Below are 11,951 nucleotides of genomic sequence, written 5' to 3' on the forward strand. Positions count from 1 at the left end.
TAGGAGAGCTGGCCAAAAGCAGTATTCAGGGATCTAAAATTACAGGGAAAATCATACAACATTCATTTTACTTGGTCCCAAATCTCTATCAGATGATGTTGAGCAGAAAGATTCTAAAATTGGCAGGGAGAAAGGAAAAGTTGTCTTAAAGTTTGGGCCATGCCAGGGCAGCCTCCAGAAAGAAAGCTGGAGGAAACAGAGTAAGGTGGTGTACCCTTGAAACGCTGTCATAGTAAGCAGTGTCTGGCGGGCAAGGAGAAGCACAGGGGCAAAGAAATCCAAATGGAAATGATTGCCAAAAGGTGAGAGTACGCAAAGAAGAAAGGAAGGAGAATTCTCTAGACAGTGTTTCGAGGACAGTATTTAGCATACAACATCGGAGATGCTGGTTCAACTCTATTCAATTCAGTTAGGGTTAGCGTTGATGCCACAGCAAGGAACAGAGCCTGGATGCTTAATGTGACACAGAGAAAATCCCGCTCCACACTAATGGGGAGACAGACGCCTTTCCCCACTGGGTCCACCTATCCCAGAGCCAAGAAAGAGTGAAATCACAGTCCTCTGAGAGAAGGGAAGAGGGAGCCATGGTGTTCACAAGGGGACCTGAGAAACACAAAGAGGTGTGTGTAAAAGGTGGGGGTGCCCGGGAGGGTGTGCACCAGGGCAGAATGGAAACCCGGGAGAGCTTGAATACAGTTGGGCAGGAGTCCAGCTCGGCAAGCACGTTTCATACATTACTTCATGTTGGTTCCCCAACAAGCCTCTGAATGGTGGTCCAGACAATTACCCTAGCAGTTCTGTCCACAGGGTAACCTAGTCTTCCCCCCTCCACCTCCTTGGTCTCACAGTGACGAGGTGTTCACATCCAGACAGGAGCCCTGTATCCTAACTCCAAAGACTGAACTTCTTTTTTTTTTTTTTCTTTTTAAAAAGTGGGATGGGAGGGAAGGAAAAGAGGGAGAGACAGAATCTTACCCAGACTCCACACTCTCGAGTGGAGCCCAACATGGGATTCGATACCATGACCCTGAGATCATGATCTGAGTCGAAATCAAGAGTTGGACTCTCAACCGACTGAGTCATCCAAGTGCCCTCAAACCCTGAACTTCTAACCAATGACCTACAACGCCTTCGGGTTCAGGGTAAAAAAAATCCAGACCTGGTGAGGGGAGAAAGAGGAGGAAGGCAAAGAAAGGCAGGTAGGCTAGGGAGGGGGGAGGGAACGAGTAATAGGCAGTAATCCCTTCGTGTAACCACACTGTCTTAGGCACATAGATTCTTGACATTCAATGCACTGTGCCTACATGAAATGTCCAATCTTTAATAAGTGAGGCAAATTAATAGGTACACATGAGCATATACAAATACATTCAGCTCTGATGGGTTTTTCCATAAGTCCCAAAACAACTAATTTGTGTCACACTAACAAATTATGTACTATTTTCTCTCCGCTAACAAGACAGGAAACATCATTAGTAAAACACGCATTTAGGGCAAGATAAGACCACAGTCTCTCCCTTATCTATAAGTCATGTGCTTAATGACCACATCGGGGAGTTTTTAAAAACATGACCCCAGTGGGCAGCTGTTGGATGTATTATGTTCAATGTTTTTGTGTATTTAAAATATTTTATAATTAAAAATAGAATATCTAGTGGGGGGGACCAATGTATTTCAAAGTGCTTAAATCATTTTGAAAAACATTTCAAGAGCACCTATGTATGTATCAATAACAATTTTGTGTATTTTCAACTCTTACAATGATGTACATGTATTTATCAGACATTCAACTAACTAGAAAAACTGCATGAAGTAAACTTATCTGCAGCAATCTCTGTATGTACTATTCAACACCGAGCTAAACCAGTATTCCGAGGCCTCTGGCCTTGAGGAGTTCCTAAATTATTAAGTGCTGGGCTTGGGCTTTTAAAGTTCCGTACAGGGGTACCTGGGTGGCTCAGTGGGTTAAAGCCTCTGCCTTCCACTCAGGTCATGATCCCAGGGTCCTGGGATCGAGCCCCGCATCGGGCTCTCTGCTCTGTGGAGAGCCTGCTTTCCCCCCTCTCTCTCTGCCTGCCTCCCTGCCTTCTTGTGATCTCTGTCTGTCAAATAAATAAATAAAAGCTTGAAAAATAAATACATAATAATAAAGTTCCATACACAGAGTTGTAAATAATGTCCAGGAAAGGGTTCCTTCTGGATCACTGCTTCTCAAAACGCAGACTACCTTCATTAGCATCACCTGCGGTGCCTGCTTAAAAACCTGCGACTCGGATTCCATAAAGCAGTTTAATAAACTCCTCCTGGGATCAGTTGCACATTCACATTTAGGAACCACCAATCTAGAAGTAGTAGTAGTGTAGTAGTAGTAGTAGTATTTTAAAGATCCATTTATTTATTTGAGAGAGGGCAAGAGCAGAGGGAGAGAGAGACAATCTGAAGCAGACTCCGAGGGGGAGCCCAGAGCCCAATACGAAGCTCCTTCTCAGGACCCTGGGACCATGACCTGAGCGGAAAACAAGACTAGGACACTTAACCACTGTGCCACCCAGGCCCCCCAATCTAGAATCTTTTAAAACAGGCCACATAAAAATGGCCACAGTCATAACCAAAATCACCAGCAACCCATTCGTTATCTCTCCCACTCCCCGCAACAGCCAGAGCTCCTGCGTTGGGGAAAACGCGGAGACAGATCCACAGTCACAGACTGCGTGGGAGGGGCCCAACTTGGCTTCTGCATCTCTCATCTTTGGGTCATTGCTAGGGATGCCAAGTCTTTTTTTAAGACTTTATTTATTTGACAGAGAGAGTGAGAGAGCACAAGCAGTGGGAGTGGGAGAGGGAGAAGCAGACTCCCCGCTGAGCAGGGTGCACGACATGGGGTTCAATCTCAGGACCCCAGGATCACTACCCGAGCCAAAGGCAGACACTTAACTGACTGAGCCACCCAGGTGCCCCGGAACACCAGGTTTTAAGCAGCCTGTCTCTCAAGCCATGTGCACAGCATCTTTGGCCTTACTCTGTGAGCTGATTATATCCTCCCACCCCCACCCCCTGCAAAATGTGTTGGAGTCCTGACCCGCCAGTACCTTCATGTGTGACTTTATATGGACCCTATTTGGAGTCAAGAGTCTATGGAGGTAATTTAGTTAAAATGAGGTCATTAGGGGAGGCCTGGTGTCCTGATCAAAAGGGGAAACTTGACACAAAGACACACATAGGAGGAGGATGATATGGAGGAAGTCAGGGAGAAGAAGGCCTTCTGCAAGTCAAGGAGGGAGGCCCGGAACAGACCCTTCCTGCACAGTCCTGAAGGGAACTAACCCTGTCCACACACTGATTTTTGGACTTCCAGTCTCCAGAACTCTGTGACAATAAAGCTCTGCTGTCCTGAGCCACCAGTGTGTGGTGTTATGGCCAGCCCTTGCAAACTCACACAGCTTGGGAACTGAACTCAACCAAGTGAATTCAGGCCATAAGAGCCAATCCGTATCGGGGCTGACAGGAGGGGCCCCGGCACTGGATGTCCACGGAATCCAAGGCAGCAGAAAGAACCAGGCATCAGGAGCCACAAGATCTGAGATAGGGTCCGAGCAGTGCCCCCCTGCCTGGAAAGGGGGTAATAAGTCATACCTGCCTCTCCTACCCGCACAGGATGTGAAGATCAAGAAAACACTCCCCGCGTGCAAGAAAGCATTTTGCAAGTTGGCCCCCCCACCCCGCCCCTAGCAGCACCTCAGTGTTTGCTCTGATCTTGGTCAGTGTTAAGAGTGATGACACAGCCCCAGCACTCCAGCTCCCCCTGCGCATCGCTGGGAAGGACTTGGAAACAAAATCTGCATTTCAGGAAAATTCAGTTCGAGCTCCCAAACATGTTTGAGTATGTTTGGCATATCCAAGACAACAAATAACAGGGTCAGAAACGGCAAACTCCCGAGGTTGCCAAAGGTCCTTTCAACAAGTCAGGCTTCCTAAAGGCCACAGGTTCACTAAGCAGAGAAATGCTTCAATAAACCAGGCCAGGCAGGAGCAGGCGGTGTGTCCAGGCCAGCCCACGGGCTGGCGGAGGCCTTCACCGACAAGGTTTAAGTTCTATCGCAACACAGAATTTATGGTTCCTCCATGTTTGTTTTAACTAGTGCTGAGAACACATATTTGACCCAGGATGAACTTGACCTCTGGGTCTCTCTCCCTTTGCCGGGCTGTCTGTGCCACATAACAAGATTTTCCAGCCGACCCTCCCACCCCTGCTCCCGGCAGCTGCCATGGTAAAAGCTCACGGCAGATCTATTGGCAAAGCAGCTGTCAATGGCCATAGCAGGCATACGAAAAATGTGCAATCGTTCTGGGCCTGACTCCCAAGCTTGGCTGACGCAACGTGGAGCCAAGCGGGACGGGAGACAGCCTGAAGAGCGCTCTCGGTCATCTGAACTCTGGCCACAATACTCCCTCCTAGAGGATGCCATCCACTGCGTCTCTCCACACCAAGGGTATACGAAGCTGTCTCCTCTGCATATAATTACGGAACACTGCTAGGTTTGGGTGTGTGTGTGTGTGTGTGTTTTCCAAAGCAGTGTGGGCTGAATGCCAATGGAAAAGCAATGGAATATCGATTTTTCTGTTTCTTGCTAAGGAGAGAACAAGTCATTTGATGTGCCATGAGTTAAGTGAGTAAAAACAGACCTGTACTCCGTGCAGCTGGCTGCATTTCTCCTCTATTCATAGATCCTGGCACATGGTAAAAGCTAAGCAGATATCCGTTGAATAAATGAAAGAACCATCCATACATTTACGGAGAGTCTGCAAAGTGCCAGGCACCCGCATGGGACCCCTATTTGCCAGCTTTCCTCTTCCATCCTCCTCCCTCTGCCAACCTGGCCTCACTCTCATCTGCCTCCACTCTTTTATGTCCTCTGTTCCCAATCCAGTCTCCTTTCAAGCTGAGCCCACTGGCTGTGTCTCTCTCTAGCCCACACCTACCCTGAGGGGGGAACAAAAAAGACTGCAAGAACCAGTAAGGGGTAGGTTCGGTTTGAACAGAGGGAAAAAAAGCAAAAATGAAGAGAAGCAAAAACAGTACCCATCAGGAATTTAACGCCCCAAGTGGAAGACAGAGTCTCTAAGCAACAAAGACCCTCCCCTAAATGTAAACTCTTGGAAAGAGAACAAATGTGGTGCCAACACTTTTGCCCAAAACATATGATCACTATCATCTCAGTAGTAAGACCTAAAAAGACATATCCCACACGATACGTTCGGCTTCTAGAGGTCCACACACAAAGGATGTCTAGAAAAACAGCATTAACATGCAACTGGGCACGTCTAGAAAACGACTGGGTGGCTGGAGACCCTAAAACCACTTTTGTGGACGCACAAAGGCATTCCCTGCCGCAGTGTGGGTCTGCCTACCAGGCTCACACAGGATTTACAATGCAAGGCTCCCTAAATCTGCAGTCTTCAGAAGCATTTGCCTGTGGCACATTTAAATTAAGTTTCAATCAACTAAAAACAATGGAGTCTGGCTGCAAGGGCACCTTATTTTCCTCACTGGATTAAGCAAACTGAACAACATAAACACAACCGATCTCTTACACAGAAATATTTTTGGCATCCACTGGACACGACCTATATAAACTGAAATTCTTTAGCTAATTGTCAATTATCCTCCAAATATAATGACAATTAGGAGGCATCCTGGGTGGTACGTTTAAACGTGCAAACCCATTTAACAATGACAACTATCTTAAGGGGGAATTTCGTGTTTGTGTATTAAGTACAATATAGAATACTCAGGCACAATTGTTCAATTCGGCAAAATAAGGAAGTGAGATAGGAAAAAGACCACAAATCAATTTCTTTTGCAATCCCAAGTTCACCAGCACTTCCTGAAGTAGTTAGTCATAAAAATGGTGTCAGCATTTTTTCAATTTAATTATGTACATCTTAGGGGAGTACTCTTACCTCTTAAACAGCAAGCTTTATCCAAAGAAAACTAGAGACACACAAATACTCTAATACTTGGTCACTTTTAAAGTTCTATTAAAATAAATCATTCAGAACAAACTGCTTTCTTTTTTCTTGGTAATCAAAGCCAGGACAGCATGGGAGTAACTGGCTTTTTCATTTATTCTCGCCCCCCCCATCGTTATTGAGGACTAATTGACAAATAAAAATTGTATATATTTAAGATACATGATGTTTTGATATACATGTATGCTGTGAAAGAATCACCACAATCAAGGTAATTAACATAGCTATCGCCTCATACAGTTAACGTTGTTTAGAGAGTAGAACACTTTAAGATCTACAATCTGACCAAATTTCAAGTAGGATTGCTAACGATAGATACAGTACCATCCATTAGATCCCCAGAACTGATTCATCTTGTGTAACTGAAACTTTGTACCCCCTGACCACAATTTCCCCTTCCCCTGACCCTAAACTACTTCAAAAAGGGATCCATATCTACATTATTTAAAAAGAAGAGAATGATGACACCAGCTGGGGAGACACACATAGGAAAAAAAGAAAACCAAGTAATGAGTCAGGATTTGCTTGGCTTAATCCAAAAGTAACTAAGACTCTGGTTTCAACAGGCTTTTATACCTTTTCTCTCTCACCTGGATACCTGGAACAATCCAACAAAGAGAGCAAGGTTTTAGCACAAGTAGGGTTGTTGCCAGCTGGATGGGAAATATGGGGTCAGAGAGGTCGAGTGAATCCCTCAAGGCCACAAAGGATTTGAACTCACGGCCAGGGGCTCTTCTAGTAGCACAAGGCTCCAGCATGGACACAAGTTCCACAGCACGAGCAGGAACCCCAGTCGTCCCATCCAAAGGCAGAAGGGTGCTTCATCTCTCTGGTTCTCCCACATACTCAGAACAAGTCTCCCACTGAAACATAACCACCTGGCAGGTAGATTACCTCACACTGGGCACTGGCCTACCCCAGGCATCACTTTTAAAAATTATTCCTGAAATGAGCTGTGATATACGTTTCTAGCACTTGGGCCTGAATTAACTTGTCAGACTGGGCAGTATGGGAAGGCCAATTCTCTGAATGCTGAAGATCATCAAAAAAGAAAGGGATGCTGCGTTGCTTACTTGGACCCTGTGCCATCCATGGACTAACTTCTAGGAATCGGAAAGAGACCCTAAACCAAAAGCCATGCATATTTCTTGTAGGTACTGTTAGACTCAATCAATGCAGCCTCCTCTGGGACCATGCAGTAAGGGTTCTGACCTAGAGCATTCTGCAGCTTCTTTCAGGGTCACCAGAGGGCAAACCTGGCCAACCCGAGACACAACCGTGCCCTTGCCTCCCTCTCCCAGAGACGCAGGAAGCCATGAAGTGGTTCCTGAAGATCCGGCTGCTCTCCTTTCCAGGGTATCTTTGGATCTTCTGAGACATCTTTGGAGGCGCAAATCCTCAGACAACCTTTTCAGAAAAGGCACTTGATTGCATCATTTGCGAAGTACATGTCTTCAAGTCTTGGTGCCTCCCAATGGACATCGAGGAAGAGAACCCACCCACTGTCTGTGAAATCCTGCTCTGTATTTTCAGTCTTTACACAGCAGCATCCCACTGCCATGGTGTTGTCATGGGTGGGTTATCTCCATGTTCTAGGGAAACCACATCCTATCAGGTTTTGAGCAGAAGGAGATACTGAAAGGAGGAAATTGTGTGTAATTTGACTTTATTTCTTCGTAAATTCAAGAAAATGCTGGTGCACTATTGTCAAGTGTAATCTAAGAAAAAGTGAAAAATCATGACAGTTTAAATGCCTACAACCCTCAGCATTTCTGATCTAATGGTTTGAGTTCAATAATCAGAAGGCGAAGAGTGAGTTCATATCTGCCATTACTCCTTGATCACAGTTAAATCCTAACCCATCCAGACATTCCTTTCTTAGAAAATCCAGGCCATTATGCCAAAGTCCTGTTTCTTTCAAGGGGTGAAGGTATTTTTTTAACAAGCAAGTTCACCAGAATGACTGCACGAGAAATTTTGTCCAGTATTTTAAAATCCAAACTACCTTTTATTTTAAATAAATTTCAAATATTTAAAAATTTTTTAAATTTAATTTTATTTTTATTTACTTGTCAGAAAGAAGAAAGAGAGCACAAGCAGGGGGCGGGCAGCAGGCAGAGGGAGCGGCGAGCAGAAGGAGAAGCAGGCTCCCCACTGAGACATGGGACTCCATCCCAGGATCCTGGGATCATGACCTGAGCTGAAGGCAGACACTCAACCAACTGAACCACCCAGGTGTCCCGAGATATTTAAAATATTAAAACAGTATTTTAAAATCCAAATGATATATAAGACAAATTGCTAAATCCTAGTTGCTAAATACCAATAATCACCTAAATTTTGGATTCCAGTCCACAATGTTTATGGCTCAAGCTCCATGCAGAGAACACCTAAGAATGCTAAACTTTGAGTGGAAGATTTTTAAATTTCTAATTAGCAACAGACAGAGTCAACTTACCCAGCAGAGCCTCAAAATATGTTTTCACTGAATCCTTAACTTTACACTGATCAGGAAAATGTTTTCTGGTGTTCCCAAACCTATATGCCCCAACAATACATTTTTCTAAAACACTGCTACAATGTGTATTAATTGGAGAAGCACAGAAGGAAACCCTACTTGTCAAAGTGGTCACCTCGTGGGAAACACTCAAGTCTCAAGGATGGAGGATTCTCATTGCTGTTTTCAGAAAGCTTTAAAAACTGCTGATATTTTATTCCAGAGCTCGGCCACCTACTACCCATTCCCCTCCCGCCATCGACTTGCAGTTTCTCATTCATCCATATCCAGGTTTGAGTTCACTGTACTGGTTTGGCGTATGGCACATTATCCACTGGGAAATTTTTCCTAGCTCCTGATCCGCTGGTGTGACTGTGATTAATACTCAGTTGGGGACAAGGGAACCCTGAAACCATGGCCCAGTTCTGTACAATACATTGCCGCACTGGTACCATCATTACTGTGACACAACCTTCATGGGTGGTGATGAGGGCTGCAGGTAATGGGGTACACAGCATTGCTGATGTTAATTTCTCCAGGACAGCGTTAGCCCCTTCATGTGACCCCTGTGGAATCCTCCACCCCCCATGTGGACAGCCCCACTCTGCCCACTGTGCAGGGCCACACTGAAGAGGGAAACTTACGTTTGGTGCACCTCTGGGAGCCAGGGGCCTTACTCCAGCCATGGCAGCACTGCCCTCCACAGACATTGACCCTAAAACAAAGCAAGACCTCTGAGTCCAGCAGTAGCAATGTTCTCTTCCAGAGAATCCAAGCTTCTAGGGGTTCCTGCAAGCCAGCCTCCTCCTTCCACATTCCTCTACCTTCCAGAGAGTCCTAAGCCACACTGAGGATGCCCAAGTGGGGAGTGCCCAAGAGTCCCCAGGGGGAAGGGTAAAGACCATGTATCACGGGAAGACAGGAGAACCAAAACGCCTGCATAACACAGGAGGGAAGAACAAGATCCACAAAAATTATTTTCTTAACCCCCAATGTAGAGCCAAGTGTCTTTTGTACATTATCTCACCCACAGTTGAAACTCAATCTGAGTTTGATAGAGAAGCGTCCAAACGGGTGAGATCACCATCAATGCCTGGAACTAGCCATGAAGAAAAGAACCAAATGGGGGAAAAAAAAAAAGCTATCCCCCATACCCTGGACCTGTGATTAATGGAGAGGGGGGCAGGAAGGATGTTTATCCGCGCCCAGTAACAGAAACTTTCCAACCGAAATTTCTGTCAGTGCGGAGACACCCCCGCCCGTGGAAAGCAGACCCCACAGGTGCACGGAAGCTCAAGCCCACGATTTCTAGGACGCTGAAAAGCTTCAGGCCACCGAACAGGGGCTGATCTTTACAGCCAGCCCTCCCAGAACGTTTTTTGTTTCACTAACTAGAAAAAAATGTAAAACTGAGTTGCAAAGTTTAATTGATGCTGAGGGAGTGAGTTGTAGTGACTTCATGTGTCCGCCCATCTTCTAGGAGCAGTTAGGTTCGCGCACAGGAGGTTACGCCCCAGGCAGAAATGCCTTTTGTGTTTACCCGCAGCTGAGAAACAATGCCCTCGGAGCTCGTCCGCCAAGTCCCTGGTCTTCCCACACCCCGCTCCTCGCACGGCGCGAGCGGGCGGGGAAGGAGAAGGCAGCCCCACCGCGCACGCCGGCCGCAGCCGCCGCCGGGCTCCCAGGGGTTCCGACCCCGCGGGTCCGGGCGCGGGCCGCGCGCGCCGCGGAGGGAGGGTGTGGGCTTACCCCTGCAGCTGCTGCTTCTGCTGAACCTGCAGCCTCGAGCCCCCGCCGCTCTGGCTCTCCGGCGGCACTTTGGAGCGCACGACTTGCCTGCCTTGTTTGGCGAACGGGGCGGCCGCCGGGTGACCGCCGGGCTTGGGGTGGAGCTGCCCGCCGGGGGCCCCGGGCCGCGCCGGCTCCGGCGGCGGTGGCGGCGGCCGGAGCCCCTGCAGGGCCGCGCCGCCGGGCTGGCTCGTGCGTCGCGTCCGCTCCGCAGGGGCCCCCGGGGAGGCGCGGCTGGGGGCGCCGGCGCCCGCAGAGCCGCGGCTGTACCTGGCGTCGAGCGCGACGTTGAAGGTCCGCGGGCGCGGGGGCCCGCCTAGGGGTAAGGCGCCCGCCGGCAGGCCGGGGCCCGGGCGCACCACGTACGTGATCCTCCGCACCCGGCCGTGCGCCGACGACGCGAGCAGCCCTGCCCAGAGCAGCAGCCCCCACCTGAGCCAGGGCCCCGCCATCGCGGGCCCGAGCCGGCGGCCCCGGCGCCCGCCCCCAGCCGTGCGGCTAGCCCGGTGCGGCCGCCCGCGCGCGCTCCGGCTGCCCGAGAGCCCGGGAGGCGGGACGAGGAGAACTCGGTTGCCGGAGAGGAAGTTCTGCGGGCGCCCGAGCGGCCCCAGACCCCAGCCGAAAGCGGCGGGGAGGAGGGGGCGGGCGTGGGGGTGGGGTGGGGAGCGGAGCCCGGGAGGGGAGGGGAGGGGCGAGGCGAGCGGGCTGCGCAAGGTGAGGGTCCGCTCGCGCTGTGGCGGGTGCAAGGGGGCGCCGCGCCGGGCCGGGGGCAGAGCGGGCGAAGGCGGGCGTGAGCGCGCGGGACGCTCGGAGGCAGCCGCGGCTGCAAAGTCTTTAAAAAGTTGCTCTCGCCGTGGAACCGAGTGTCAGATCCGAACAGCCAATCTCCGGCAGACGTGACGTCAGGCAGTAAATCCTAATTGGGGAAAGCGTGAGATGAGCCCGAGAACGCGCCGCCACCCTCCACATCCACATAGATTGTAACTGTGGGGCGGCAAAGCAGAGGTCCCCGGTCCCGTGTCCCGGGGAAGGACAAAGGATTCGGCAGAGCCATTGACCGGTCCTTTCCTGCTGGAAGCCCCACAGGATTCGTTTCGTATGGCTTGGAAGGCATTTTCTCACCCGTGTTTGCTCGGATACATGCGAGGTGTTGGATTAAAATACCAGGTCGGACCCTAGAAACGACTGCTCCGAAGGCGCCGAGCTGTTCATGGGAAAGCGTTTAGATGGTTCTCTTTGAGATCGTAAACCCCGCGTGATTCTGTCTCTGCGGCTTCTGGTACCCTACTCCGGGCTCGGCGTGGACGACCGTGCGGGGTGGGCAGCAGGGGGCGCCCGCGTGGACTGGGAAAACCGCGGCTGGCGTCAGTCAACCCCAAAAGCAATCCTGCTTTTGGTGAAAAGGCCTTTAGAATAGGAATACAGACTTTGGGATCCATGACAACCCCAAGCCATTTAGTATTTTTTAAAAAGGTGAGCTCAGTTTCTTGGACCCCCATCTGAAAGGGAAGGATCACTCACTGCCGATGACCCAAAATCACATTAGGGGAAATGCAGAATGTTCCAGGGACAGTCCCTGGATTTCATCGTGCTCTCTGGGGAAAACGGTGAAATAATGATACACTCTAGCATTTGA

General features: G+C 49.3%; 1 protein-coding gene across 7 annotated transcripts in view; it reads right to left on the reverse strand.

The window, feature by feature from the left end:
- LTBP1 (latent transforming growth factor beta binding protein 1) overlaps window positions 1-10,945 on the reverse strand; it is a 398,263-nt gene extending 387,318 nt beyond the window's left edge. For 4 of the 7 annotated variants that reach the window (XM_032881896.1, XM_032881900.1, XM_032881901.1 and 1 more), the window contains exons 1-2: window positions 10,277-10,944; window positions 9,172-9,242 (exon numbers count right to left, since the gene is read on the reverse strand). In XM_032881896.1, coding sequence (XP_032737787.1) covers window positions 9,172-9,242; window positions 10,277-10,767 — 562 coding nt within the window. In that variant the 5' untranslated portion in view covers window positions 10,768-10,944. Of the gene's footprint in view, window positions 1-9,171; window positions 9,243-10,276 lie in introns of all 7 variants that reach the window. The other 3 variants (XM_032881895.1, XM_032881898.1, XM_032881899.1) reach the window with 2 other exon arrangements.
- Window positions 10,946-11,951: the final 1,006 nt, after the last annotated feature.

Source organism: Lontra canadensis, unplaced genomic scaffold (genome assembly GCF_010015895.1).
Source record: "Lontra canadensis isolate GAN:19392208 unplaced genomic scaffold, GSC_riverotter_1.0 scaffold78, whole genome shotgun sequence".
Lineage (NCBI taxonomy): Eukaryota > Metazoa > Chordata > Mammalia > Carnivora > Mustelidae > Lontra > Lontra canadensis.